Genomic DNA, 24,938 nt, shown 5'->3' with positions numbered 1-24,938 from the left:
TCTGGGTGTACAAGATTTTCCAAAAAAATATCTTCTGAGATGTTTTTTTTTTTTTATGTTTAGTGATTATTTGGTTATCTGCCGCACCTGATGCAGCCCATCAAGGGCCACAAGACTTAAACATTTAAAGAAGCCAAATGGAAAAGCTTCGCATACTAACTTCCTTTATCTACTTGTTTAATTCTTGCTCATTTCCTGACCAATGATTTGTTGTTAAGACCATTAAAAGTAGGGCAACAGAGGCCGAACATTCTAAACTAAAGTCAGTGCTGCATATGTAGTCCCAGGCTGAAACACCAGAGCAGCAAAACAAGCCAACGTGATCCCATGAGCGTGGACATGTTGTAACCATCTCTGGATGATTGTGGCTGTTTTTTCACCTGTGCAACATTAAGTACTCGAGAATAAGAGTTTGGAGATCAGCCTGTTATTTTAGGACACCAGTTCTGGAGAAACTCTTAAGGCCTCAGCATACTTCAAGCAGAGACAACATTCGGGTGGCTTCCACAAACAATACGAAGTAACTGCAGAGCAAACAGACGTCATGCAGAGGCTTCGCTCACCATGTCATGACCAAGCCTATGATCAGTCATTGTGAGGCATGCCCAAGCCCATTTATTTAGACCTTTATCACTCTTTGTCAAGGGATTACAAAGACACATCAATGGTTTTAAATTGAATGATTTAATGTACCACCTACATCTTATTTCTCTTTTCCTTTTTCTCTTTTGTAAATATGGAATATTTGAGTGCTGTGTCTTGAGTGCTGCAATCGACTAAAGGTAGTAACTTATAAAAGATCTCCACTAGGAAAAACCAAAGAAAAAAACTCCCCCCTCAACTCAGCAAATCAACATGGCCGCTCACAGCATGAACCGGTAAACACAGTGGCACTTCTTACTTTTAAATGTTGTACTGGATATCCAATATACACAGCTATACAGGTTATTAAATCTATAACACTGAGTATACAGACTCTACAGTACACTATGCTGTTTTAAGGAGGAAAATATACACCACTCATCACAGTTAGCTGGCTAGCTTGTTGCTAACAAAAGAAACATCCATGTTTTTTATTGTGTAGGTCAAAAAATAACAAAACACCAAGCTCCGAAAGTCCACTTCCAAGCTAAACCAAATGCAGCGCTATTCATTTGTTTATGTATTGCCAACAACTGCTGCATCTCCATCGTCCTGAAATTTTAATAGCGTCACCTGCAGTGTGAGCACTCATACACAACAACCAATACGAAACCACAAAGAGACTGCAAGGTTGTAAAGTTGTGGTAGTTTCGTCTTTGCGTAACCGATACAGATGTTATCTCCACATTAAGCAAGCTGAGGCCTTTATTCTATCCTCATAAATAAAGCCAGTTCACTGGATAGTGTAAACGATTAGTATTTTTCCTCTATAAATCTGTGCTCCATATGTATTTTCATAACCGTTTTATGTATTTTCTCTCAGTATGTGTGTATCTTTGGGTCAGCAGTCTAATACTTCTCTCTCTTTCTCTCTCTCTCTCTCTCTCTCTCTCGCTCTCGCTCTTCCTATCCTTGAACACTTTGAACCACAGATGCACAGAACGACCAAATAGAAGAGGTGCTACTAAAAGAAGAATGAAAACAAAAGGATCTAGCAGAATTTTCTCTCATTCTCTTTCTCTTTCTGTTTCAACCCAGCTCTTTCACAACACACCCTCTTATTATGCGTATATCAACCAAAACTTATTATCAAAAACAATAGAGAGTTGTGGAGACAGGATTTCAGCTCTAAATACAGGGCAGATAACCTTGGTCTTATTAACCTTGGTCTATAAAAAACTTTTTCGTGCTCAGACAACTGGTTCCTAAAGTAAGAAATAGTTCAGATTTATATCAGCATTTACAAAGTTCACATACTGTATGATATTTAGTAATAGATAATATCTCTCAGTTCTATCTTTATCTAATTTTTGAGATCTGTGTTCCTGGATTGCCAACTATAGATGTCTGGGCTCTGAAGCATAATCAGTCAAGTATGTTTTAGTGCACTGTGTATGCATTAACACAGCCTGTTGTTAAACTGTGAATTTTTGACCATGAAATTGTTGAGATAACTGAGATTATTGTAAACAGGAAGGACGCAGCTCCCCACTAATAGTCTCCTGATTTTCAGATCACACTCTCCTTCCTTTTTATTAACCAACTCACGCAACTGTCTTAAAGCAGAAAGCATAACATGCTGCAATAGTGCTTTTTCCAGCTCATTTGTTTGTTTGCCCAGGGGCTCTTTGCTGATTCAAGTAGCGATTTTAGCCTGTATACACTGGGTGTAAATATTGGCCAGCACAATCCACAATCCAGACTTGACATGACAGACGGACGGAGGCTAAGAATCCACTGTGCTGTAAATTTGACCCTGGCTTTGATGGATGTTGGATCAGAATCTGAAGAGAGAGAGAGAGAGAGAGAGAGAGAGAGAGAGAGAGACTGTGGAGAAATAGTGATAGACTGCCTTTTCCCAAAACTGGAATGTTGTTTGTCGAGGTCAGAGAGAATGTGGGGAATGTGGACTTTGTGTTCTAAGGAAGTGGCTGTTGTCTCCTCTGGGATCTCAGTCTGGCTCCAGGGCTGTGGGCGGTAATAAGGGGAAGGATCAAGGGAGGAGCCAGAGGAGGAGCTATGGCTGATGTCTACTTTGGGGCATGACAAGGGGAAAGCTACAGTATTTGGAAACAGTGTCCTACCATGGAGCACCCATGTGGCCAAAAGTGAAAGTTTTTCCTAGACTGTCCACTGTCTCTTCCATGTTTATGTAACTTACAGTAAAAAAAATATTTGGATTTGTATCAGAGACTTGACTCATCTTGTAATCTTAATTTCCTTTGCAGAATTTGAAATATGATACTTGTTGTCATTGACGTAACAGCAAATAAAATGGTGTAACAGCAGGTGGGGCTCTGTAATTACACTCCATGACGGGAGCCATCTGGTACAGTCCAAAATTCTTTTTCATGCCTGGCAAAGCCAACAACTGATGTTACTCAACATTCTAGCTGAGTAAATTACTCTTAATGTTTAATTCATTTAACCTCTTAAGCATCTTAATCATAATTCCACATCTAGATGCACGCCTGTGATTGTAACCTGTCTATTAAAATGGATGATGCATAAGTTCAATGATCATCACATGACCAGTCGTACCAGTCCATGGTTTTATCCTCCATCCCTTCTTTTCCCCACAATCCTGACTCACCTTCTGACACACAGGATCTGGCCTTCACCCAAAATCTTCATTTCATTCCGGAAGTCGCAACCACTCACAGCATGCATCATGGTGAATCACAACATGTTAGCATGCATGTGTCTTTAGCCAGAAGCAAACAGAGCTAAAAGGTGTGTCTCTTCTCTCACGCTGCTCTGATATTGCTGTCTGACCTGAAATTCTGGTTTCAAGGCTCTCAAGATAAAAAAATACCAAGCAATCAGTGCAGATAAAACAGAGAAATATGAGCCACATGTTTCAAACCCAGTGAAAGAAGCAGCCATTAAAGACCAGTCGTCTTTGCATAAGGGCTTCCTCAGTGCATCTCCTTTCTTGCCGTATGGAAATATATTTGCAAAAGAAAAGCATAAGGAAAGAAGTTTACAAGAAAAGAAGTTAGAAATGAAACCCTTTACACCTTAAAGAATTGCGGTATATTAGTACTCCTTTTTGATGGATGGAATTGAGTATATTAGAATGGGAATTTTTTCACTTTTGAAGTGACTCTCTAGAAATATATACTAAATAATAAAATTAAATAAATTATTTAGACATTCACAGAATTATTTATTTAAAAAAAAGTAAATATTCACCCCCTCATATTATAACAGTCTAAATTAGTAATACTATATAGTATAGTAATATTAAGGATTTTATTTCCTTGAGCACTCACCCTAATTATGTTAAACATGGTACAGCTGTGTTCATTTCAAAATCCATCTCTGGCCAATTGTACACTTGCACAATAAATATCTCTGACTTTGGGAGGTCTCACAGCTAAAATGGCAGATCTGTGAAGCTTCGAGATGAAGCTGTTAGGAGAAAAAAAGATGGAGAAGGTTATAAAAAGATGAGAAAAGCTTTGAACCTTCCTAGGAACACTGTAAAATCCATTATAACAAAGTAGAAAAAATATGGCAAAACCCAGACACTTCCGAGATCAGGCTGTCCTTCCAAACTGAGCTTGCGAGCAAGAAGGACAATTATCAGAAAAGTGTCCAAGAAGTGAGCTAGAACACTGAAGGAGTTACAGAGCTCACTGGATGAAATGGGAGAACCTGTGGAGCCATGAACACTATCATCAGCTCTTCACAGATCCGGCCTCTGTGGGAGAGTGGCCAAAAGGAAGCCGCTGCTGAGAAGGGCTAACAAATTGCATGTCAGGAGTTAGAAGGCATGTGACAAAATCTGTGAGCCATTTGGACTAAAAGCAAAAAAAAGTGTCATGTCTGGTGCAGACCAAATACAACTGAACACCCAGGTAAAACCATTCCTACCATTAAGCACGGTGGTGGTGGCATCATTCTCTGGGGTTTCTTCCAGCAGGAGGAATTGGAAGTCTTGTTGTTATCAAGGGCAACATTCATAGCACCAAATACAAGCAACTTCTTGAGAAGAACCTGTTCCAGTCAGCCAGATATATGTCTGGGGTGAAATTTTACATCCGAACAGGACAATCAGTCAAGGCACAGAACAAAAACTACAAAGAAATGAGAAGGTTTGTGTTTTGAATGGCTGAGTCGAAGCCCAGACTTAAATCCCATTGAAAATATGTGGCATGAAAATTGCAGTCCACCAACATTCCTCCACTTAATTTGAGTTGGAGAAAATTTGCATTGAGGAATGGGAGAAAATGCCAAAATTAAAATGTGCAAAGTTCAAAGAGACCTATTCGAGACAACTCAAAGCTGTAACTGCTGCAAAAGGACAATGCACTAAGTATTGACTCTGGGGGGTGAACATGTATCAATTAAGCAGTGATTAGACTTTTTATTGTTGAATAATTCTGAGGACATCTAAATAATGCATTTGCTTTTATTACTGTAGACAGTTAATTCAAAAGGAGCTGAAAAATCCCATACTAATGTACTTAAATGTGATGTTGCAGCAGAGCAAAAAGAGGAATAATCACCAGGGGGTGAATACTTGCTGGAGGTACTGTGTATGGGCCAAGATCAAAATGGCAAATATGAAGCTTTTAATGGTCTTAACAACAAATCATTGGTCAGACAGTTAGTAAGAATGAACCAGATGCACTCCTGAGAGCTCCTGTGCCTCCATTCACTGGTTTCCTTTTGCTGCAGTGAACTGTTTGTTTGGGGAAAAGCTAGAAACAGGGAAATTCACTTCTACAGTCTTCTTGTACGCAAAGGTAAAATCATGATAATGATTAAAATATTTGATGTAAAATTCAAACTAACGCATGTCTGGGTGTACAAAATTTTCCAAAAATATCTTCTGGAATGTTTTTTTCTTAAAAGATTAGTGATTATTTGGTTCTCTGCCACACCTGATGCAGCTCATCAAGAGCCACAAGACTTAAACATTTAAAGAAATCAAAGGGAAAAGCTTCCCATACTAACTTCCTTTATCTATTTGTTTAATTCTTGCTAATTTCCTGATACTTAAAAGTTCAGTATTTTTCAATTTTGGACTTGGCCCTTTTTTTTTTTTGCCCAGGAATGTATACAGTACATAGCGTTCATGAATGAATTTTAATCTTAAAGAAAGACTTTGCATAAAGAATGGCAATGTTCTTAATTGACCTTTGAGTCTGAATTGTGAAAACACAGGATATGCAGGAAAGGTTATTCAACTCTGTCTACACTGATAATTACCAGATGACGGTAGAAGTGTGAGTTCAGCATTGGTGGAGAGCAACATATTTCAGTCACATTCCCACAGGGTTCAGTAATGCTCACTAAACCCACATTCCATTAGCAGAGTGCAGTGCTAGCTCACTGTCAGAGGACAAGATTTAATACTGACACTTGGCATAAATATAGAAAACCGTCACACTATCCTAGTCTGAAACGATCTCTTATCATGACCCCACGGACTATTCAGTCAAGTGACTGATTGCTTAATGTTAGCATTTCACTTGATGCTAAATGTTTTGTTGTTCTGAATTATTATGGAAAAAATATAGCACCCTGGAATGATCAGATATACAGACTGCTCAAAGGTTAGCATGTAAACGCAATCAAACTAAACTGGTAGATTGCAAAATTGCATGGAAGGAGAGCTTTCCTAAATACAGAAAGGCTTCAGAAAGGCAACAAATATAATCCTGAACTTAGTACAGTAGCAAAGTTAAGACCACCACCAAAGCACAAATACCAACAGTATGTAGTAGCAAAATGTTGACTCAAAATTGACAGAATATTGAAAGTCAGACAATTTGATATATTGAAATGTCATTACATGATGCAGAAAATCGAATCCAACTTTTGTTACCTCTAGGGCGGACTACTGTAAAGCTTTGCTGCTTCAGTTATTTCGGAATACAGTAAGAGACAAACCAGAAAGTTTCACCATATTCCCCCTGCCTTATCCACACTGATTATTAAATACTACTAATGACCTATAAAGTACTGAATGTTCTCGCCGCACACAGTACATGAGGGAAATTTTGGTGTGTTGCGATCTGCCATGTCTGCTTCAATCAAAAGGTGCAGGTTCTTTATTAGTACCTAGAATACTGAAGACTACAGTAAGGGACAGGGGGTTTTCCTACAAACTTTCCCAGCTACGGAACAATGCCATTGGAATACCTTCCAGTTAATTTTCAGGACACAGACACAGTCTCAGTTGTGAGACTCAATCAGCTGAAATCTATTTGTTTAGTTAAACAAACAGTTTATTCAATAGCTTTCTTTTAAGTAAAGGTGCAGGTTTTGATATGATTTTGCATAGAGTTAATGGTAATGCTTTATTCGTCCTGTCATCTCAGGGAGCGTTTTTGTGCCACTGTCAACTCTCGCTGCTTTGTAATGTCTAGAATTGAAAATGCTATAAATAACATTGAATCGAATTGAAAAACTGAATTAACATGCATGTAGTGATGAGTCATTAAATTGCCAGAACATTGCAATGAACGAGAGACTTCATAAACCAGCAAAGCATGTAATGTGCCAGACACACAACTGAACTTGATAAGAAAGGCTTGATTCTGTGATGCCTCAGCACACAGTTGGAGTGCATTTGTGTTGGTTCATAAAACCAAATGTGCTAAGCATCATTCTGCCAATTCTCATAAATAACTACGCTAAAAAACCCAAAACTGGCCACTACACTTCATTATATTTCAATCCTTCCCCTTTAGAGAGAGAGGAAAACAGAGGAAAGCAAAATGCTTAATCATGCACCAGCTACGTGAAGGATAGTTAGAGGCTTTTCTGTCCAACTAAAAGAAAGTTGATTTCCTTCATCTCTTGCATGTTCCTGCTCTGAAGACCATGTGCAGCACTTTTGCTTTTAATGTGTTTTCCATGTGCCCTTCTCTGCATGCTGAAAAAAATGCAACCTGAGAGATTAGAACACATCTGCACACTATATTTATTACCTATTCCACTATCAAGTATTCTGCTGCAATCCACTTTCAGCCAAAGCCTTTAAGAGCTGGGTATAAACAGCCACCTTCAGTGATGTGGAAAATGTGTGAGAATCAGTCACTCTCAATGGGCAGTGTCTTCATTCCAGAGGTTCGTGTTGAAACAGAAAATTCTCATCAATGCAAACAGCTGTGTCACCTCAGTCTCAACTTCTGATCTCATTTCCAAGGTATGAGTATGAAGTCAGGGGGTTTGGTGTTGCAATCCTCTTTAACTATTATCCATAATATTATAATCAAATGTGAACAAACATGAACAAAGAATCGTTCGAGGATTACTTTTTTTTTTATTAAGACTCAGCATGACTGTAGTAGAAACAATGTTCGTTTTTTTTTTTTTTTTTTTTTTTGCGAGTTCCTTCTAAAAGACAGAATTCACACAAACATTTTACAAAAAAAAAACAAACTCACATATCCTTTTAGTGTCCAAATCATCCATGTGAAGCTTGTGGTCCCTTGGAGGTCTTACTTAGCAGGGTTTTCATAGAGCCCTCCTTTCTTTCTTTTACTATGCTCAACCAGTGGCACATTGCCATCATTCCAGTAGACCTTCATCTTCCTCTGTTTATTCTGCCATCTCAGTCATTTCCACAATGTCACATTTTCAGCATTTTCTGAGCCATATCGCACCCAAATGTGGTCACACATATACTGCAAGACGTGGAAAAATAGTCCTTATTTATTTGACTAGAACTATAAACGGTGATACTTTGGTCTGATAGCAATTACACAGCTTGCAAATAAAGGAGGGACACTTTATTTCCCCCATTACTCAAAAAACAGCTCCATCTAAGAATGTGCTTCATTGGCCAAATGGACACAAACAGTCCTGACTCACTAACTATCTCCACACCACGGCCTTCTTTTCCCCAAACAGTTTCTTTTTTTCATGTGGGTGAAATGCCAGTAATAAAATACCTTAATAGATCATACTGCTTTCCTTCAGCTACTGTACATTTCACTGTGCTGCAAAGCAAGCAAAATGCCGGGGGGGAAAGGGAGGGGGGGCGGTGTTTGACACCTTGGAATCTATTATGCAATCCATCTATACCTTAATAAATGTATGTCTTGTATATTTAGTGGTAGAAGCCTCTGTTTTGCCAATAATGGATAATTTGCAGTAACTGAGTTGAGAGCTCTGGCTAATAAATAAAGTTCAGAGTTCCTAGTTTTAGCGCAGTCCGAGCTCAAGACAGAAATGTGTAAATGACCTGAAATTGTGAATTGTGCCAAAATTCACAAATTAAGCTACAGTTAAAAACTAAACATCTAAAATTATTACAAAAGTTAACCTCACCCCCTAACATGAATCTGTAACATCTGGATGAATGTATGACGCATCTGCACCAAAACATTCATCATGATCTAATGTTTCTTTTATTTAAATTCTGTCTTAGACAATCGATTACTCAGAAGCACACACCCCTGAGCACACTAACTTTCTTTTATTAAAATCTAAGCAAAAAAAATTTAAAAAGAATAACTAAAACTAGAATCTTTTTTGAAGCCAAAAAAAACAACAAAACAAAAACAAAAAACATACCACTACAAGTGGCACTCCTTTCAAATACTTCCTATATAAGGAGTCACCTTGTTATTCTCTACAACCGAGATCAACACAATTCCCAACCCCTTGATTAATACAGTGTACGATCATCAGTCCCGCAGTGTAAGGGGCAACTTTTCTAAGTTCTTTCATGGAAAAACATTCTTTCAGACATTTGGTGCATTCGGCATTTTAAATGTCGGATGTAGTAGCTAGTCATAGGCGAGACAACACATTTCACTTTGTTGTCTGATAAAAACAAACATAAAAACAAAACTTGCAACCATTTTGTAGACTTGAGATAGATGTTGAAATATTATCAGCATAATCTGTCAGTCTCCCTGTATTAGAGATTTTGAAATATTTCCAGACAATCTCAAATTTAAAATGAACTGGAATTATGATGATGAGTGAGATCTAGTTTATTGATTTTCATATGAAGGAAACCATTCGGAAAGCTACTTCTGCTAAATCCATGCTAGCCATAAATTTATTCAAGTTGGCTATTGCAAGTTTGTGTTTCAGAAAGCACGTTTAAAGACTGAACACTTCGGCCTGCTCCAACAGTAGGATTTCTGTGAGCTCTAGATCATCAGCTGAGCGGATTTTAGTGTTGTTCAATGTGACAGTGAACTCTCATACAGTTTGTACTAGCACCTGCTGAGCCTGCTAGCAGGGTTAGTAATGGCTGGCAGTGAGACTTTTCTCATGAAAAGCTATTCAGCCTGAGTTTGGGGGCGGGTCAAGAGAGAAAAAAAAATGATGTAAGGACTTTACTTAGCAAATATAATTAAATTAAATGGAATATGTGAAACAAAATAAGATAAAATATATGGATGTGTTTATCAAGGCAACTGTGCAAGTCCCTGGAATCTTGTGTTTTGGCCATGAAAGACAGCCAAGAAAGTGACATTTTAAGTGCATGAGCTAGTGTTTGGTCCTCATGTGCATATATTCTGTAGGTCTGACCATCTCCATAACCATCTCTGTAAGTCCAAGAATCTATTGGTCGTGTCTCAGCTGTGGGTGTCTTTGTAAACCAGGAGATAAAGACAGAGTAAGCAGCTCTTGTGCAGAAGCAGGATGAGCTCTTGACACAGGCTTACAAAGTTCCTGCATTCTAATGAACGAGTTTCCGTCATCCTCTACAGGCTGTCGTACATGTGCAGGGTCCTCTCAAGCTGCTGCACCACACGCTGGTAGAAGGTGATCTGCTGACGTAAGTAGGCCTGCATCATGTCTTTAAAGTCCACCTCCCTGCGCTGGTGGAAATGGTTCATCTCGGCCTGCAGGGCGAAGCCCACTGTCCTGCAGCGCTTCCGAATGCCGTCCGCCTCGTCCTGATCCATCTTCCCTTCGTCGCTCATGCGCTGGGACTCCTTTACCTTCGCAAACGCACCTGAAGTGGAAGGAAGAGAGTCACAGAGTCAAGGAAGGTAAAAGTGAGAACATTGAATATTGATGCTCTTCATACATGGCAAATGGCAAATCTTCTCTCTCACTAATATTCGGATTAACTGAACACAACACGCATACGTGTGTTTCTCTACGAACACCTTGGGCACCGCACAACTCTCATGATGTAATTTTTACGTCATAGTGATCCATACTGTTCTTCTATTTTTAATTATTGGGTAGGAGATAACAAGATAACTAGCCAACCTTATCTAGTGTGTTATGTGTTAAATAATCAAGAGACAGTTTCTTTTTAAAAGTGGGGTCTTCATGGTAATCATATTATTATATATTACACTCACAGTGGAACATAGTGACAATTTTCCTGTATGGAGAAAAATAAGGAAAACAATAAGGTCTCTGAGGTAATGCAGAGACACAGAATAACTTCAACTTGGTTTACTGTATTGAAAAATAAATATGTTTTCATTCCTATGAGTGGGAATGAACTTACTTAGAGTGCCTTTGTTATTTGCGAGCATGTCACACTTCACTTCCTGTTCTCTCTCTCTCACACGCTCTCTTAGTGGCTCTAGCCCTATTAACATAATTATATAATTATTTATATTATCACAGCCTGAGAACGTAATGCAGAATCGTATACCGTGGCCTTTAAGAGGGAGAACAGAGCCCGTGTCTGAATAAACACACTATCAGCTTCAAAGCTTCATTACGTTTGTTTACGGAGTTTATTATTCATTCTCCCGTTGGTTTTGTGCTGCGTCTATGTGACCGCTAACATGCCCTTACGCCCTCAATTTAGTCACAGCTCATTGGCATGTAATTAAACCTCTAGCCGTGTAATCATCTATTTATGGCACTTTGGATGAGGCGAAGTGCTGCAGTTCAGGAAAAGTGACCCGCCCACCTCCACTGTGATTGGCTGCTAGAGATGTTTGAATGAATAGGGACAGGAACTGACAGCTTGCGTCACACCCCTTCCTCAAACGCTCTTATCACAGAAAGTGTTTGCCAAAGCAACTTTATTAGTTTCCCCACATTCTGTCAAAGCATCATTCCTTTTCACGGAAGCATCTTCTAAATATTGAGAGTATTTTACTCAAGTATTGGAGACAAACGCTAGCTACAACATATTCTATGTGTTTTTGAGCCGATGGAAGTAGAAAACGAAACGATGTAGTGTTTATTTCCACTACTCTGCCATTAAAGCAGTTTGGCAAGTTGGCTCTTTGGGGGCATTTTTCCAGTGGAGCGGTTTATACAGTTTATACAGAATCAGTGTTTAGGGACTTAGATTAATTGACCAGTTAACTACGTTATAAAATTAAGTTGCTCATTCAAGTTTAAAGCATATTTGGGGAAATCCTTGAGAAGAGTCATACAAGCGTTCGGCTTTAATCAAGCTCATATCAAGCTCAAAAGCCCCAACTCCTGTTTTAAATAAATGTTTCCCATTAGATTATGCAATTCTGTATAATCTTCCTGGCTCGCAGAGAATACAGTGGATCAATCGCACAGATTAAATCTATTCAAATGCCCTATATGTCCATACATACAAATAAACATACACTATATGGTCAAAAGCTTCTGGACATTTATATGTGCTTGTTGAGCATCTCATTCCAGATGTATTCCCCACTTCCTGTTAGAATAAGCTCCACTCTTCTGGGAAGGCTTTCCTCTAGATTTTGGAGCGTGGCTGTGGGGATTTGTGTTCATTCAGCTAGAGATCAGACACTGATGTCAGGCGAGGAGGTCTGGGCTGCAGTTGTCTTAGTTCCAGTGAAGGGAAATTGTAATGCTACAGCAAACAAAGACATTCAGTACAATTGTGTACTTCCAAATTTGTGGCAACAGTTTGTGGAAGAACAAAATATGTAATATGTAACAGTCAGGTGTCCATATACTTTTGGCCATATATACACATCATAGTGCTAGGCGATTAAAGATTTGTATCAGGATAAAGATTTCCTCAATAACAATGATAAGAGTAGGATATTTAAATTCTCTAAATTTATCATTTCTATCTGAAACCGCCAACAGATGCGTGTTGATCAAACAGCTAATGAAAGCCAACTGGTTAGCGTAAAATCAGCATATGACAGCCATTCAGGCGGCACGTGTCGGCACTCCCACTCGGAGGAATCATGTTTAAACAGCTATGGCAGCAGGCTACAGGAAGATGTCGAGTGAAGATAAGACTGATACCACTTCCATCATATGGAGCTTCGCAGATCTTTACTCTAACCATGTGCTGTTAGGCCCCAAATGCAAAATACATCACCATCCAGTCCCGACATGGGACAATAGGCCTCGTTTAGCAATCTTTTAGTAAAGCTGGGTTTAAATGTTTTCATGGGCCAAACTGAACTAAAACTTTCCACCAGATTTACAAACATTTCAGTAACACCAAATTTCACAAGCATATATTGATAAATGTCAATCGCCCATAAATGACCAAGCGCGTTCAAGGCACAGCAGATTCACATTCAGTGACGATGGTGAAAGAGCGCCTCTTAAGGACGACCTGTGCTACAACTTCCAGTAATGCAGCTCAGCCACTGCAGTGCGTCATCCACCACAGATACATATTAACTCTTCCTCTTTTTATACTGCACCCTTTTTTGAATGGCTACGTCTTAATTTGTTTTGGACTGCTCTCTTTCAGTCATTAATAAGAAACAACCGAGTTTCACAACATTCTAATTGAATTCGTATCCAGTTTGATAATCGAGGCCCAGTGTCAGGTACTAATTTCTTCCGCTATTTGAAAATGCACAGAGCACAAATCACCAGCCTGGCCACCTGGGATAAGACTGCGTTCAGATTAGTTTAGCAGTCACTAGCTGTTTTTATTCTCTCAACTACAGAAAAAAACTTACTTCCTCCTGACATTTGCAAAACCAAATTTGGAATTAACTTGTTAGTTTCCCTTAGTCTGTATTAATGCACTTTACTAGCTAACTAGCTACCATAACATTAGCTACAACTTTTTAGCCTAGTCAGGTTTCCAGGCAACCAAAACAGTGAGTGTGAGCAGCACATTTGAGCTTCTACATGACCAATGAGCTACTTAATTTAATTATTAATTAAATTTTCACTTCAGCGTACGAAATAGCATTGAATTGTTGTCGGATATTGTTTGGTATACTATGTGTATGTGTACTATGTTATGATGATATATGTTATTGAAATATCTGAATAACATTTGGCTTATTCAGTTTGCATTATTTAAACCTGGGTCCAAGTAAAAAAAAACTAAATTAGTTAAAACCGTTTATACTGTAGCATTTTAACGTAACCTCATAAATAAAAAGCGATAAAAGTTGATTGAATTACTCACGGTTCATGTCATGAGATAATAGTTCTTAGCATATGAGAGTTAAACATAAATTACAGTGTTTAGCTAGTTAAATCATTCTTCGTGCCTAAGAGCATCTTCGTCTTTACGATTTTTTTAAATCACTTATAATGGACAGACATTGCCAGTAAAGGAAATCTGAACAGGAGGAAGATCCAAGTGCAAATTAGACAACAAAAGCTCCAAAGCGGAAAATGTTCTATAAATACAGAGAGAAATATTTAATATTTGGATTTACGTGCAGGAACAGTGACAACGCCAAACCCTTTGCCAAGTATGTGGTATGTTTGAAGCAGCTTTTTTAAAAAGACAGTTGGAAGCAAAACATGAAAACCTGGCCATGAAACAAAACAAGGCAACGTTGTGTAGATTAATACAGCAACAGAAGCTGTAAATGAATAAAATGATCTTAATCAACAAGCAAAAGATTTTTTTTTTTATGTTAACCTGCTTGACATCTCCAGGGGTATTTAAGGCAAATAAATTAGGTAGAAGGGGTTCAGCTGACAAAAAAGGTTGAGAACCCCTGATTTAGACCAATATTCTTTACAATCTATGACAGTTTTAATAAAATCTATACTGTGATAAATACTGTATCAAGATGAACACAGGGGATTTAGTGTAATAGCATTTTTGGCCATATTAACCAGCTCTAATATGTCAACAATAGTGGTTTATTTGTATTGAAATCTCAATCTTGGGTAAGTGCTAGTGACTGGAAGGTTATGAGTTCAAATCTCAGCACTGCCTTTGAGCATGACCATGAACCAGCAATTACTCAGCTAGATTGGATACTTCTTTATGTTCAGGTAAGCATCTGGTGAAATGAATAAATGTAAATACCAGGTTAGAGTACCTGGTATTTATCAGCCTGACTGACTGAGCCAACGGTGTGTTACAGGGCATTAGTGTGTGTGTGTGTGTGTGTGTAGGTCTGACCTAAATGAATGGACACTGTGATGTGCTCCTGTGCATCACTAGAGAAGAAAAGTTCACAACGACTTCATCTGAACTCAGAAGATCCAGAAGGAAGCAGCACATCCACACAAAGATTGCAACAGTAGCTTGTCTAACCAGACGCACAGGACTTCTCGCTGCATTAAACAATATCTAACTGATGGTAGATAGAGAGAGAGAGATAGCGAGCACATGACCTGAACAGAGAGTATCTGCCCTCAGGGCAGCCTCGAAATCAAGGAGAGATCTTTTGGTACAGGACAGAGAAAGCCTACTGCAAATGCACTACATCTTGTGGCCATTCCACTGTACTTGTGTGAGAGAGTGAAAGAGTGATATGAGCTTGGTCACTTGGGATCGGTTAGAGGAAGAGTCCATCCTGTCCCAGCCTCAGACACTCTTCCCTGGATGGATATTGTACACTTACTGCCACAACGGGCAGAAAACTGATAGCTAGCCACGCCATGATTTTCATTCTGAGCAAGTGATTTGAGAATTTCACTTCAAAACAAGATGCAACATTATAGATTTTTTCCAAGGCAACATGACTAGTTCTCTAGAAACAGTGGTGCTCTTAAAAATTCAATAATATTTGGTCCTGTTACATAAAATGTCTTGTTTACAAAAATCCAGACAAGCAACCAGTTAGCTTTTAATGCTTAAATATTAATGATCAGTTTACGGCTATAAGCATTACCACTTCTGACTAGCACCATGGAACATTAAACATGTTATGAATTTGGCACGGTGAGAATAAACACATACGTCTCTATCCCAAGGTCTTTAAACATACCGTTTTCGTCAACCGTTTTAAACAAGCCATGTCGTCAGTTCGCTGATCAGAGAGACTAAATAAAAATCTATGAAAGGCTGAGAAAACATTCCTTCCTGACCTAATGTCTCTAGCACTGGGGATAACCTCTGGTCCGATGAGATGCCTTCAGCTAAATAATTTACATAAATGCAGATCATTGGATAAGCCGCAACAGAGGATCTGCTTCAGCTGATGAGCTGGTTCATGTTTACAGTCGCTGAGCTGCGGAAGTTTTTGCTCATACAGTGAGATGTTTGGACACGGTATTTATTCAGGTACTTGGTTCGAGCCTCTGAAATACATTGCTGGGGCTGTATCCGGTTCAAGAGCTGATGTTGTTATACATGTACGACGTCTTCTCAAGCAGCTGGTGGAAGATGCTGACAATCACTGGCACGCCATTTCCCAATCTCTTCTGTCATATTAGAGGTTCAGTTTAAGTCTAAATTTACTGTTGTATACTTAATGGCTGTTATTTGAGGTTAAATAATGGCAGTATAAATGAGGCAGCAGTGCCAAGCACAGCAGAGTACTGGTCTCACACAACCCCACCCACCAGCTCTCTGCTATCTGATAGCACAAGTCACAGTGTTACCTCCCAGCTGTACGCTATTGTTCTGCCATCTTACTGATGAATGGCACAATGCGAGCTCTGATCGGGGCCAAGCCCACAAAGCAAACTTCATAAATCGTTTTTTTTATAACTCATAGGGCACAATCCAGCCATGAATATAATTATCAGTTTTGAACTACAAGAACGTAGCATAGCAACTAAATCCTATAAAACCTTTAACACTGATTACATCACAGGTATGGTAATGCAAAGCTCAGGAATTCCAGTCACTACACTTCCTGAGGTCAGGCCTGGCTGGTTACTAGAGAACAGGCTGAGCTACAGTTAAGCATTCTACAGAGACGGTGATCTTTCTGTCATCTCCTGCTCAACACTGCTGAGCATAAACTCTGTAGGCTCAGTTCAACAATTCATCTTCATCTAAAGGCTGGAATATGCTTAAAGGGAACACATAGGAAGTATAGCAACTGACTAAACAAACTAGCATTGTGTCTTAAATCGCATACATGTGCACTATTCTAGACCGTTATTGAGTACTAACTCATTTTCCTATTATGCTTAGTGTTTGAATTTTAAAAACCTCCCAGGTAACCTACCCAAAGATCTGTTTTGCATACCAGTCTTTTCTTGATTAGTAAATACTTTTGAATTTACGATTTGAGACACAACAATCACGACGACAGCACAATGGTTTAAAAGAGCTGGGCATGAAATCGCTAAACATTTTACAGTTAGACGTGGAAACCAGACACACAGCGATGTTTTGGCTCTGCTGTGCCATTGAGTGGCACTTTTAATCTTTCAGATGTACAGAAAGTATGCAGACGAGGATGTAAACAACGCCCCTTGCGTTGCCGCTGCTTCTGCATGCACATGCGAAAACCACCCGTCAAGTATAAACCGACCTTTAAATGTACCAAACCTCCAACGATGAAACACTGTGTGGTTCTGCAGCATAATGAGACATGTGAAATACCACACAATACATGCGAATTAACCAGGCATAGCAGATAAAGTAATGCTAAGTAATGCTTCTTCTCTTATTTCAAATCATTTTTAAAACTCATGTATATCCTGCATACTCTTCATTTGTGCTCATAAATCAACCAAAAGAAGAGATAATAATAGTAATAAAAGCTATAGCTGTAACATGTGCCACTGAACAGACAGAGGAAATGCTATGAAGTGGATAACGTCTGTCATTAATATGTATCCGAGTTTATTTCTTTTTCAAAGAGATGCCTGTTTCCTATTTGCTCCAGCAGAGAAGTTATTGGATCTCAGTTGGCTGTGTGTGCGTCAATTCTTTTTTTTTTTTTTTTTTAATCTTCAGAGGAAAGTACAGTTAAAAAAAATCAATGCGGGATCGTCCACGATCCGCTAACATTTTAAAGCCTCCACAACTGCTCCAAATAGACCGATAAGACCACATGCACTGTTCATGTAAAACGAAGTCTTTCCTTAAGTATATTTGATGAACAAAGGTTTTCATGTAAACCGCAAAGTGATGCTGTTCAGCTAAATAAACTTCACACCGTTCTGACGTAAATGAGCTGCTGTGCTTAATCCTGGCGGACTAACATGCCTGGGACAGTATGTGGTCAGTCACTCGTAATTAGCACCAAGGCAAGAGGGTGTGGAGAACACAGATGCCAGTTCTTTAAAAATACATGCAACCACTGCAGCTTTAGTTTGTGAGAAAGAGAGAGATTGAAAGAGAGAGAGGAAGAGAGAAAAGGGGGGGGGATATACGTGCATTCCTTTTGGCTTGGCTTGGCATCACGAGAGACGATACAACTGGCCTATAAGCTAAATCCCTTTAAAAGTTGTCTTTCTTGATTATTTGTAAATGTAGCAATACAAAAGCATAAAATAGAGATCACACAGGCTTTATTTCAACATCCTGCACATCAGGGAAGATGTGAGCAACGTAAAATTGTCCACAGCGTTTTAATGCGTCTAACAGACCTGCTGTGCACTGTAGAGGAAACATTGCGAGGAATGTCAGGCTCTTTGGTGAGGGCTGGAAAAACAGGCGAAGCCTTCGTGCAGATTTATCTGTGAGCAAATACTGACATGCAGACTAAGGGTTTGGGAAAGGTGGGACACAGTCCAAGATCTCCGGCACACCAGCAGAGCTGCGTGACAAGCTGTTTGTTTATCGCTATCGCCGTATTGCTCGGGATGCTGATATCGCAAGAGTTTGCACTGAAACTTTTCCTGTGGAGCGAGGACTTTCTGAGTCAAACACAGATTTGTTACAAGAGAAGAGCTATAAAGAAATACAAACCTAAATATACAAAGCTGGGTTAGAATGCGGTGTTCTGATGTTAAACTTGCATCTGGTTTTTTTTACAGCGTTCATTTAAGCCTTGAGGTCAGCAATCCACCAGCAATTTACCGTATGAAAAAAAAAAAAACCAGGATTTCTCATACAGGTTAAGTAGACCGAGGAGAAAGGAAAGGACCTTCACTTTTCCTTCTTTAAAGTGGAACTATAGGGAGAGGCGTTCTCAAATCCTGTGTCCACGCCAGAGCACAATTATGCAAGAGCAGGAAGTGAAGCACGGTGTAGATGTGGAAGAGAAGTTAAGCGCGTGCTGCCGCGATCGTTCTCATGGAGATCTCCGTCGTTCCTGTATGTTGTGATAGAAGGCGCATGTTATTACCTTGTTTGCTCAGACACACACACACAGTCACACTGCAGGCCTCATAACACTGGTATTTATTCTGTCTGTCGGAAAAAAAAAAAAGCACGGTTGTGTCTCACTTTTCATTACTGTCTCACTCCTTTTCCCAGCGGAGTTTCACAGATGGAAAGTGATTTTGCTGGTCTCTCTGTGCTATCCCCTCCCTTGGTACTCAACCTTTCTTTTCCTTTTTCCTGCATGAGGCACTTTAAAACTCAAGAGCGTGTGCGTGTGTGTGTGTGTGTGTGTGTGTGTCTGGTCCACATCAAAGCCACAGCTCTCTTCCTCTACGCTGGAAAACCAAGGCGAATCAAATTAGCACACTGAAGACATAACAGCAGGAGGAGAAATGATGGTGTGCAGACTACACCACACTAATCAGAGTTTCACTCGAATTCACAGCAACTCCAAAAAAAAAAAAAAAAAAAAAACCCTATTCCTTATTGATGTTCACAAAACAAGCCTTTTTTTTGGGGTATGTATGTTTAACCATCATGCAACACACCTCGATGCTATAACTGTAGCAGGAGATACGCGTTATGACTGCGAAGTGTGAAACAGATGACGTTAGAACGGATTTTAGAGTCGGATTAAAGCTGCAATAGGTAAGATTTATGGGTCAAAACAGTCTCTAACGGTTAAATGGATGGAGCTGAATAAGACTTGCATGATTTTTTTTTTTTTTTTAACACATTGAGCCAGTCCCTATTTCCACCCATATACGCAAAGCTCCGCCCCCAAAACTTATGTTGGTTCAACTAGAGTTAGCATGCAAATTAGAGTTACCATTAGCAACAACTGTCATGACCCAACTTTCAAGTGCACTTGGGCATTCAACGGCTTGAAAGCCAAGAAACATGCAACTTCTCTTCATAATGATTTATGAGGATGTGAAGGGGCGTTAGGGGCGTGTCTATAAAATGACCAATCTAAATGCAAAGCAGTGCTGCGTTTGAGACAAAGATGCAACTTGTAATTCCCCGTCTACAACCCCGAAACCCCTGAAAACACCCCCTCATGTTGCACCAGCTCCTTCTCAGTTTACGAAGTGATGTCATTTCAACATGGCCGCTCACACTGTGAACAGCGGAAAGTCCCACTTCTCTACTTTTACATGACTTTATAGCTGTTTTGGCTTTAGAGCAGTTCATATACAGACACAGTACTCGGTTAAATCTGTAACACCGACCGCATTGATCGCTGTTTTGAGAAGATAATCATCAACATTTGAGTTATCGCTCATATAACTAACGATAGCTGGCTAACTTGTTGCTAAGCTACACGCTATTGTCCACTGTTGTTGCTTTGGCGCAATTTCAGACATAATGTTGCATGAATGTTTGAGGTTCACTGCAGTAGAACAGAAGCAATAGCCAATCGGGCCTGTAACTGCAAAAGTAAAAAGTTAAAGTAGCATTTTATTCGTAGAGGCATCCACGTTTTTTCACTTCGCACATCGAACGTCCCGAGGTGGGAAATGACGTCATTACAACTTGCAAATTACTACAAATGAAGCACAACATAGCGGACCGGAAGGCAGGTTTCCAAACTGCTTTTTAAGCTACATAATACACCATTATTACTACTATATTGACTATTGTATCTTTAATTAGCATGCACGAGCACACAGAAGTGCACAGGAACATGCAGGAATACATGGGAGCACATGGGTGGTATTGCAGAAATACTGATGAAACAGAGCAAATTAAAAAGTCTACTTGAAGTCAGAACAAATCGCTATGCCGAATCACTGGACAATGACTTGCTGACTTTTTGTTGCGTGCCGAAATACGATGCGCTACATTAGAAACCTTGTAAGAAGAGGATAATAATCATAAACTTGTTCAGGTTTTTTCCTATATATATGCATTTAATTAGTAAAGGAGCTCATCATACACTGTTTTCGTCTAGTCTGGGAAACCAAAACATTATCCCAGGCAGCACGTGGTGTGGGGTTGTGTGGAGTGGAGTGGAGTGGGGTGGGGTGGAGTGGGGTGGGGTGGGGTGGGGTGGCTTCCAGAGATGAACAACAGGCATATTTTAATATGAAAACCTAAAAAACGAGTTCAGGCATTGTACAAGAAGACCCAAAACCTGAGTTCAAGAGCTCCAGATCTGATTTCACCCACGTAGGCCTGCACTTAAAAAGCAGCATGTTTATATTTGTACATTTATTATACCTGCTCCACTGATTAGCTTTGTTTGATGGCTCCTTACATTGTCGCAGTGTCTGTATGCGAGTTAAACGGACGCTCAGGTTTCCTAACTCCAGCGCGGTGCGACACCCGAGATGCAGAAAGGGTTCGGGGCTATTGTCTCTCACGCTGCCTTGGACAGAAACTCAACACCAGCAGGTGCATTTCCGAGCTGCTTAGCGCACCAGCACACATGCGTTTAACAGCGAGGGTCTCTAAGCAACAGAAAAATCGAAGACTTGCTGTTTGATGGCAACGGTGTTGCACAAGCACTTGTGCATGTTTCTGAAATGAATCACTCGTTGATCAGTGGCGTACGCAGACCATCCAATCAAGATGAAACAGAAAGAAATACTAATCAAACCTGGATCCGATGATATAAAGTAATCATGTGTAGTAAGTTGCATCGTGGAGGTTTCTGTTTTATATTTCGGAGTACACCTCATTCTTCCCCTGCCCTTAAAATCGGTCCCAGATGCGACCCGTGCCGCACCCTCAGGGCCCTGCTCTGGGATTGTGCTACTTCAGAAAAGCAAACCATCTATCTGAAAGACAGTAATGGGTGAAAAACACCTGATAACTGATAGCAACGATTTAGGAGAAAGAGGTATGATTAGTGTTCTGATTTTTTTTTTTTTTTTAATCGGTTATAGTCGCATGATTACAGGGTCACTACAGCCTGCTCAGTGCCACATGTGACTCCTGGCATTTGCTGCTTCTCACGGTGACAATGCTCAGAATTCCGGGCTTTGTAGAACTGAATAAGAACTTCCTTATAGGCAACATTCCCACCTTTCACTACACACCTGATAATGATTTAGCACTCCATGAAGCACACAGGAAAGTGGGGCAAAGGGTCATCAGAGTGGCCTTCCTGTACACCACATACTCTTACACATAAAAGTCAAGTAGCAAATTAAATCAAGCCTGTGATTACCAATTTCTGATTATAATTTAGATCAAATGTTGATCAATGTTTCGAAATAAAGAATTTAACACACCTCCGTCATGGAGCTGTCGATGACTAAATGCATGAGTGTGTGTGTGTGTGTTTTTAACAAGTTTAGACTTATCAGTGCTGCATTCCTATAAAAAACAACCACATATGTGTCATCTCTGTGAGTCTCTACAACAGTTCCTCAGACCTTATTATGTAGAACTGTTCAAAGTGCATGACTGTTGCTTGTTAAAAGTTTGCTGTGCAAGCACAAACTTGCCGAAAATCTGGCAAACACAGTGCACTTTTTTTTTTTTTTACAGTATATTGCAGAAGGGGTGGGGGGGAAAAAAAACAGCTGTTGGGTATGAGGGAGACATAAGTGTAGCTCAAGATATTCCATAACTGAAACTGACTGAAAACGAAAAGCTCAGTGCTGTGATTTGAATTAAGTCGCTGATTTCGAGAGAGAAAAGTACCTGACGGCAAATTGTTTAAGCTTCTCAAACTTACGAGAAGATCTCAAACATCACTTACGGCTTTTTAATGCAGAGATGTGAATTAAAGAGATTTGACCCTGAATCGATATATGTAGCTGTTTGGAAAAACATGGAATTTCTTTTGGGATAGTTCTGTATCTCTCTCCAAACTCCACATTCTCCTGTTAACTGTCCTGTTAACAGTCTCCCTATTCCTTAACATTTATAGGAATGTTAAGGCGCAGATGTTGTTTTCGGAAAACTCGGCCCATGTTAGCGTTAGTGTGATTGGGAACGATTTTAGTTTTGCTAAATGATCTCTATTACAAATGACAGCATAAACCCTTAGTGGTGATAACATAAAAATGAGTTTCACATTACCTTTCTGTAAATGAATGATATCTGGAAAGTTGGACAGCAAGCCCTGGTACAGCGATAGTTTATCCAGCATGTGGAACAGGTCAAATTTGGGCTGCTCTGCAAACATCTCCCCGATGTTCTCGTACGTCCGACCAGTGTGTGAGATGGCGTTGTTGAGGGCATCGCAGCTGTACGGAGGGTCCAGCATGAACGCCTGGCTGATGGACTGGAAAGCGTTACCCAGGCGCTGAAACTCCTTCCGGAAGCCACCGATATGCTTGCGGACGAGTTCGGACGCGACGTGTGTCAGCTGCATGACGCTGTCGTCCATTTTCTTGGCGAAGGCCTTGAAGGTATCGATGCGCTCCTCGACGTCTTGCAGGTCCTGATGCTCTTTGGGGATGTGGAGAGTGAGCATAAAGTGAGCTCCGACCATCTCGTCCTTCTCAGCACGACGCTTTCCGAGCTTCCACTGCTTGTCGTCAACACACATGAGGAAGTGTTCGAAGCCCTCATACTGAGACAGAACCGGGTGACTGGTCATGTGATCCATCCATAGGATGAGTCGCCGCTTTCTCTTTTCGATGAAGTCTTCCTCAAAGCGCCCTGTGGCTTGTTTCTCCGGGAGATGGGGTATGGAAATGACGGTAAATTTGTTCAACAGGCGATTGTACAGCCAGTCAAAGTGCTTATAGCGCCGATACACAGGCCTGCCAGTGTGGCTGGGGGTGACTCTGTAGGAAATGTAACTCTTAATGCCCTTGAACTTGGTCTGTTTGGTGGGATCCTCGATGGAGCAGATGAAAGGCTGAGGACTCTCCTTCCACTGAGGTCCACGCGTGCCCATTTCGATGCTGTAGGACTCGGCTATCTTTGCCATCATAGGCACGTCGCCGAGCACAAACGCCTCGACGCCCGAGCGCACAAAACTGGAAAAGCGGTTGAGGTTGCGGCCCACCATGCTGCCTTTCCTGGAACTGGAGATGCTGTCCTGGCGCTCCATGTGGGGCCTGGAACGGTATTGCACATTAGGATTAGGGTAGTTGCTCTGTTGCGAGTGCCCATTAGCACCCACCGCTCGACGGGGGTCTTCGTCCTCGACCACCGTAGAGTTGTCATCCCAGTCGTCCCAGTCATCATCATCATCATCATAATAAGTGGTGTTCGTACTGGGGGTGAAGAAGGGCTCTTTGCCAGGGGAGCCTGCAGGGCTCAGAGAGTAGTCAGTCAGGTTTGAGTTGGAACGTGGCCGAATGATCTCGACATACGAGGCGGGGAAGAGTCCTCTCTCCCCACGGCTGTTTTCACCCTGTAACCAGCCGTCTACAGAGTTCTCATCAAAAATAACCAGCTCCTCATTCTCCTGTATGCTGATCTCCTCTTTGTTCTCACTCTGGAAGGTGTAAAGTGCTACAGCTTTCAGTGACATCGTAACCTCTCGTGTAGTGCCAGAAAGTGGAAACAAAGTTGTCCGAAACCTCTTTGAAACCTCCTATGTGTTGATGATTGAACTCATATCGCATGCAGTTAGCCAGCACTTAAATAAAGACAAGCACACATTCAGAGTTTTATCTGATGATCACTGATCACTCTGTGCTGCACTCCAAGCTGCCTGACCGCTTCATGGCTGAAAAAATGTCAAACCTAATGAAATCAAGCTCAATGTGGTTATCTATAGCACAGGATCAAGCTCAGAACTCAAACCCTGGCTGCTCTGTAAGCTGGGGAGGATCACAAACAAACAAATAAACAAACAAACAAACAAAGCCTTGACTACAGGGATTCAACCCTTCAACTGGGAGCTACATTTCTACACTCTGTAGTTCAGTAGATGGTAAAAACAGACTATAAATCGCTTTTAAATCCACGTTTCAGTCTAAGAAAGAAGTCTAAGAGGTACTTTACAAAGCCAAAAGTCTGTATTTTGTGTTTTGGTCCACAAGGCAAAGGTAAACACTGGCTAACTCACAAA

General features: G+C 40.4%; 1 protein-coding gene across 1 annotated transcript; it reads right to left on the bottom strand.

Moving 5' to 3' along the window:
• Positions 1-8,140: 8,140 nt before the first annotated feature.
• snx33 (sorting nexin 33) lies at positions 8,141-24,485 on the bottom strand. Its single transcript, XM_026919162.3, has 2 exons — positions 22,988-24,485; positions 8,141-10,582 (listed from the first exon to the last, which is right to left on the bottom strand). The coding sequence occupies exons 1-2, from the start codon at positions 24,393-24,395 to the stop codon at positions 10,329-10,331; spliced, it is 1,662 nt and encodes a 553-aa protein (XP_026774963.1). The 5' UTR covers positions 24,396-24,485; the 3' UTR covers positions 8,141-10,328.
• Positions 24,486-24,938: the final 453 nt, after the last annotated feature.

This window comes from Pangasianodon hypophthalmus, chromosome 9 (genome assembly GCF_027358585.1).
Source record: "Pangasianodon hypophthalmus isolate fPanHyp1 chromosome 9, fPanHyp1.pri, whole genome shotgun sequence".
NCBI lineage: Eukaryota > Metazoa > Chordata > Actinopteri > Siluriformes > Pangasiidae > Pangasianodon > Pangasianodon hypophthalmus.
This window is presented reverse-complemented; position numbering and strand designations above follow the sequence as displayed.

Bases quoted from the DNA above. Each gene is read 5' to 3' on its own strand.
- snx33 (XM_026919162.3), bottom strand. From the start codon at position 24,395: ATGTCACTGAAAGCTGTAGCACTTTACACCTTCCAGAGTGAGAACAAA. The intron at 10,583-22,987 runs GTAATGTGAAAC...CTTCCACTTCAG, and splicing joins TATCATTCATTTACAGAAAG to GTGCGTTTGCGAAGGTAAAG.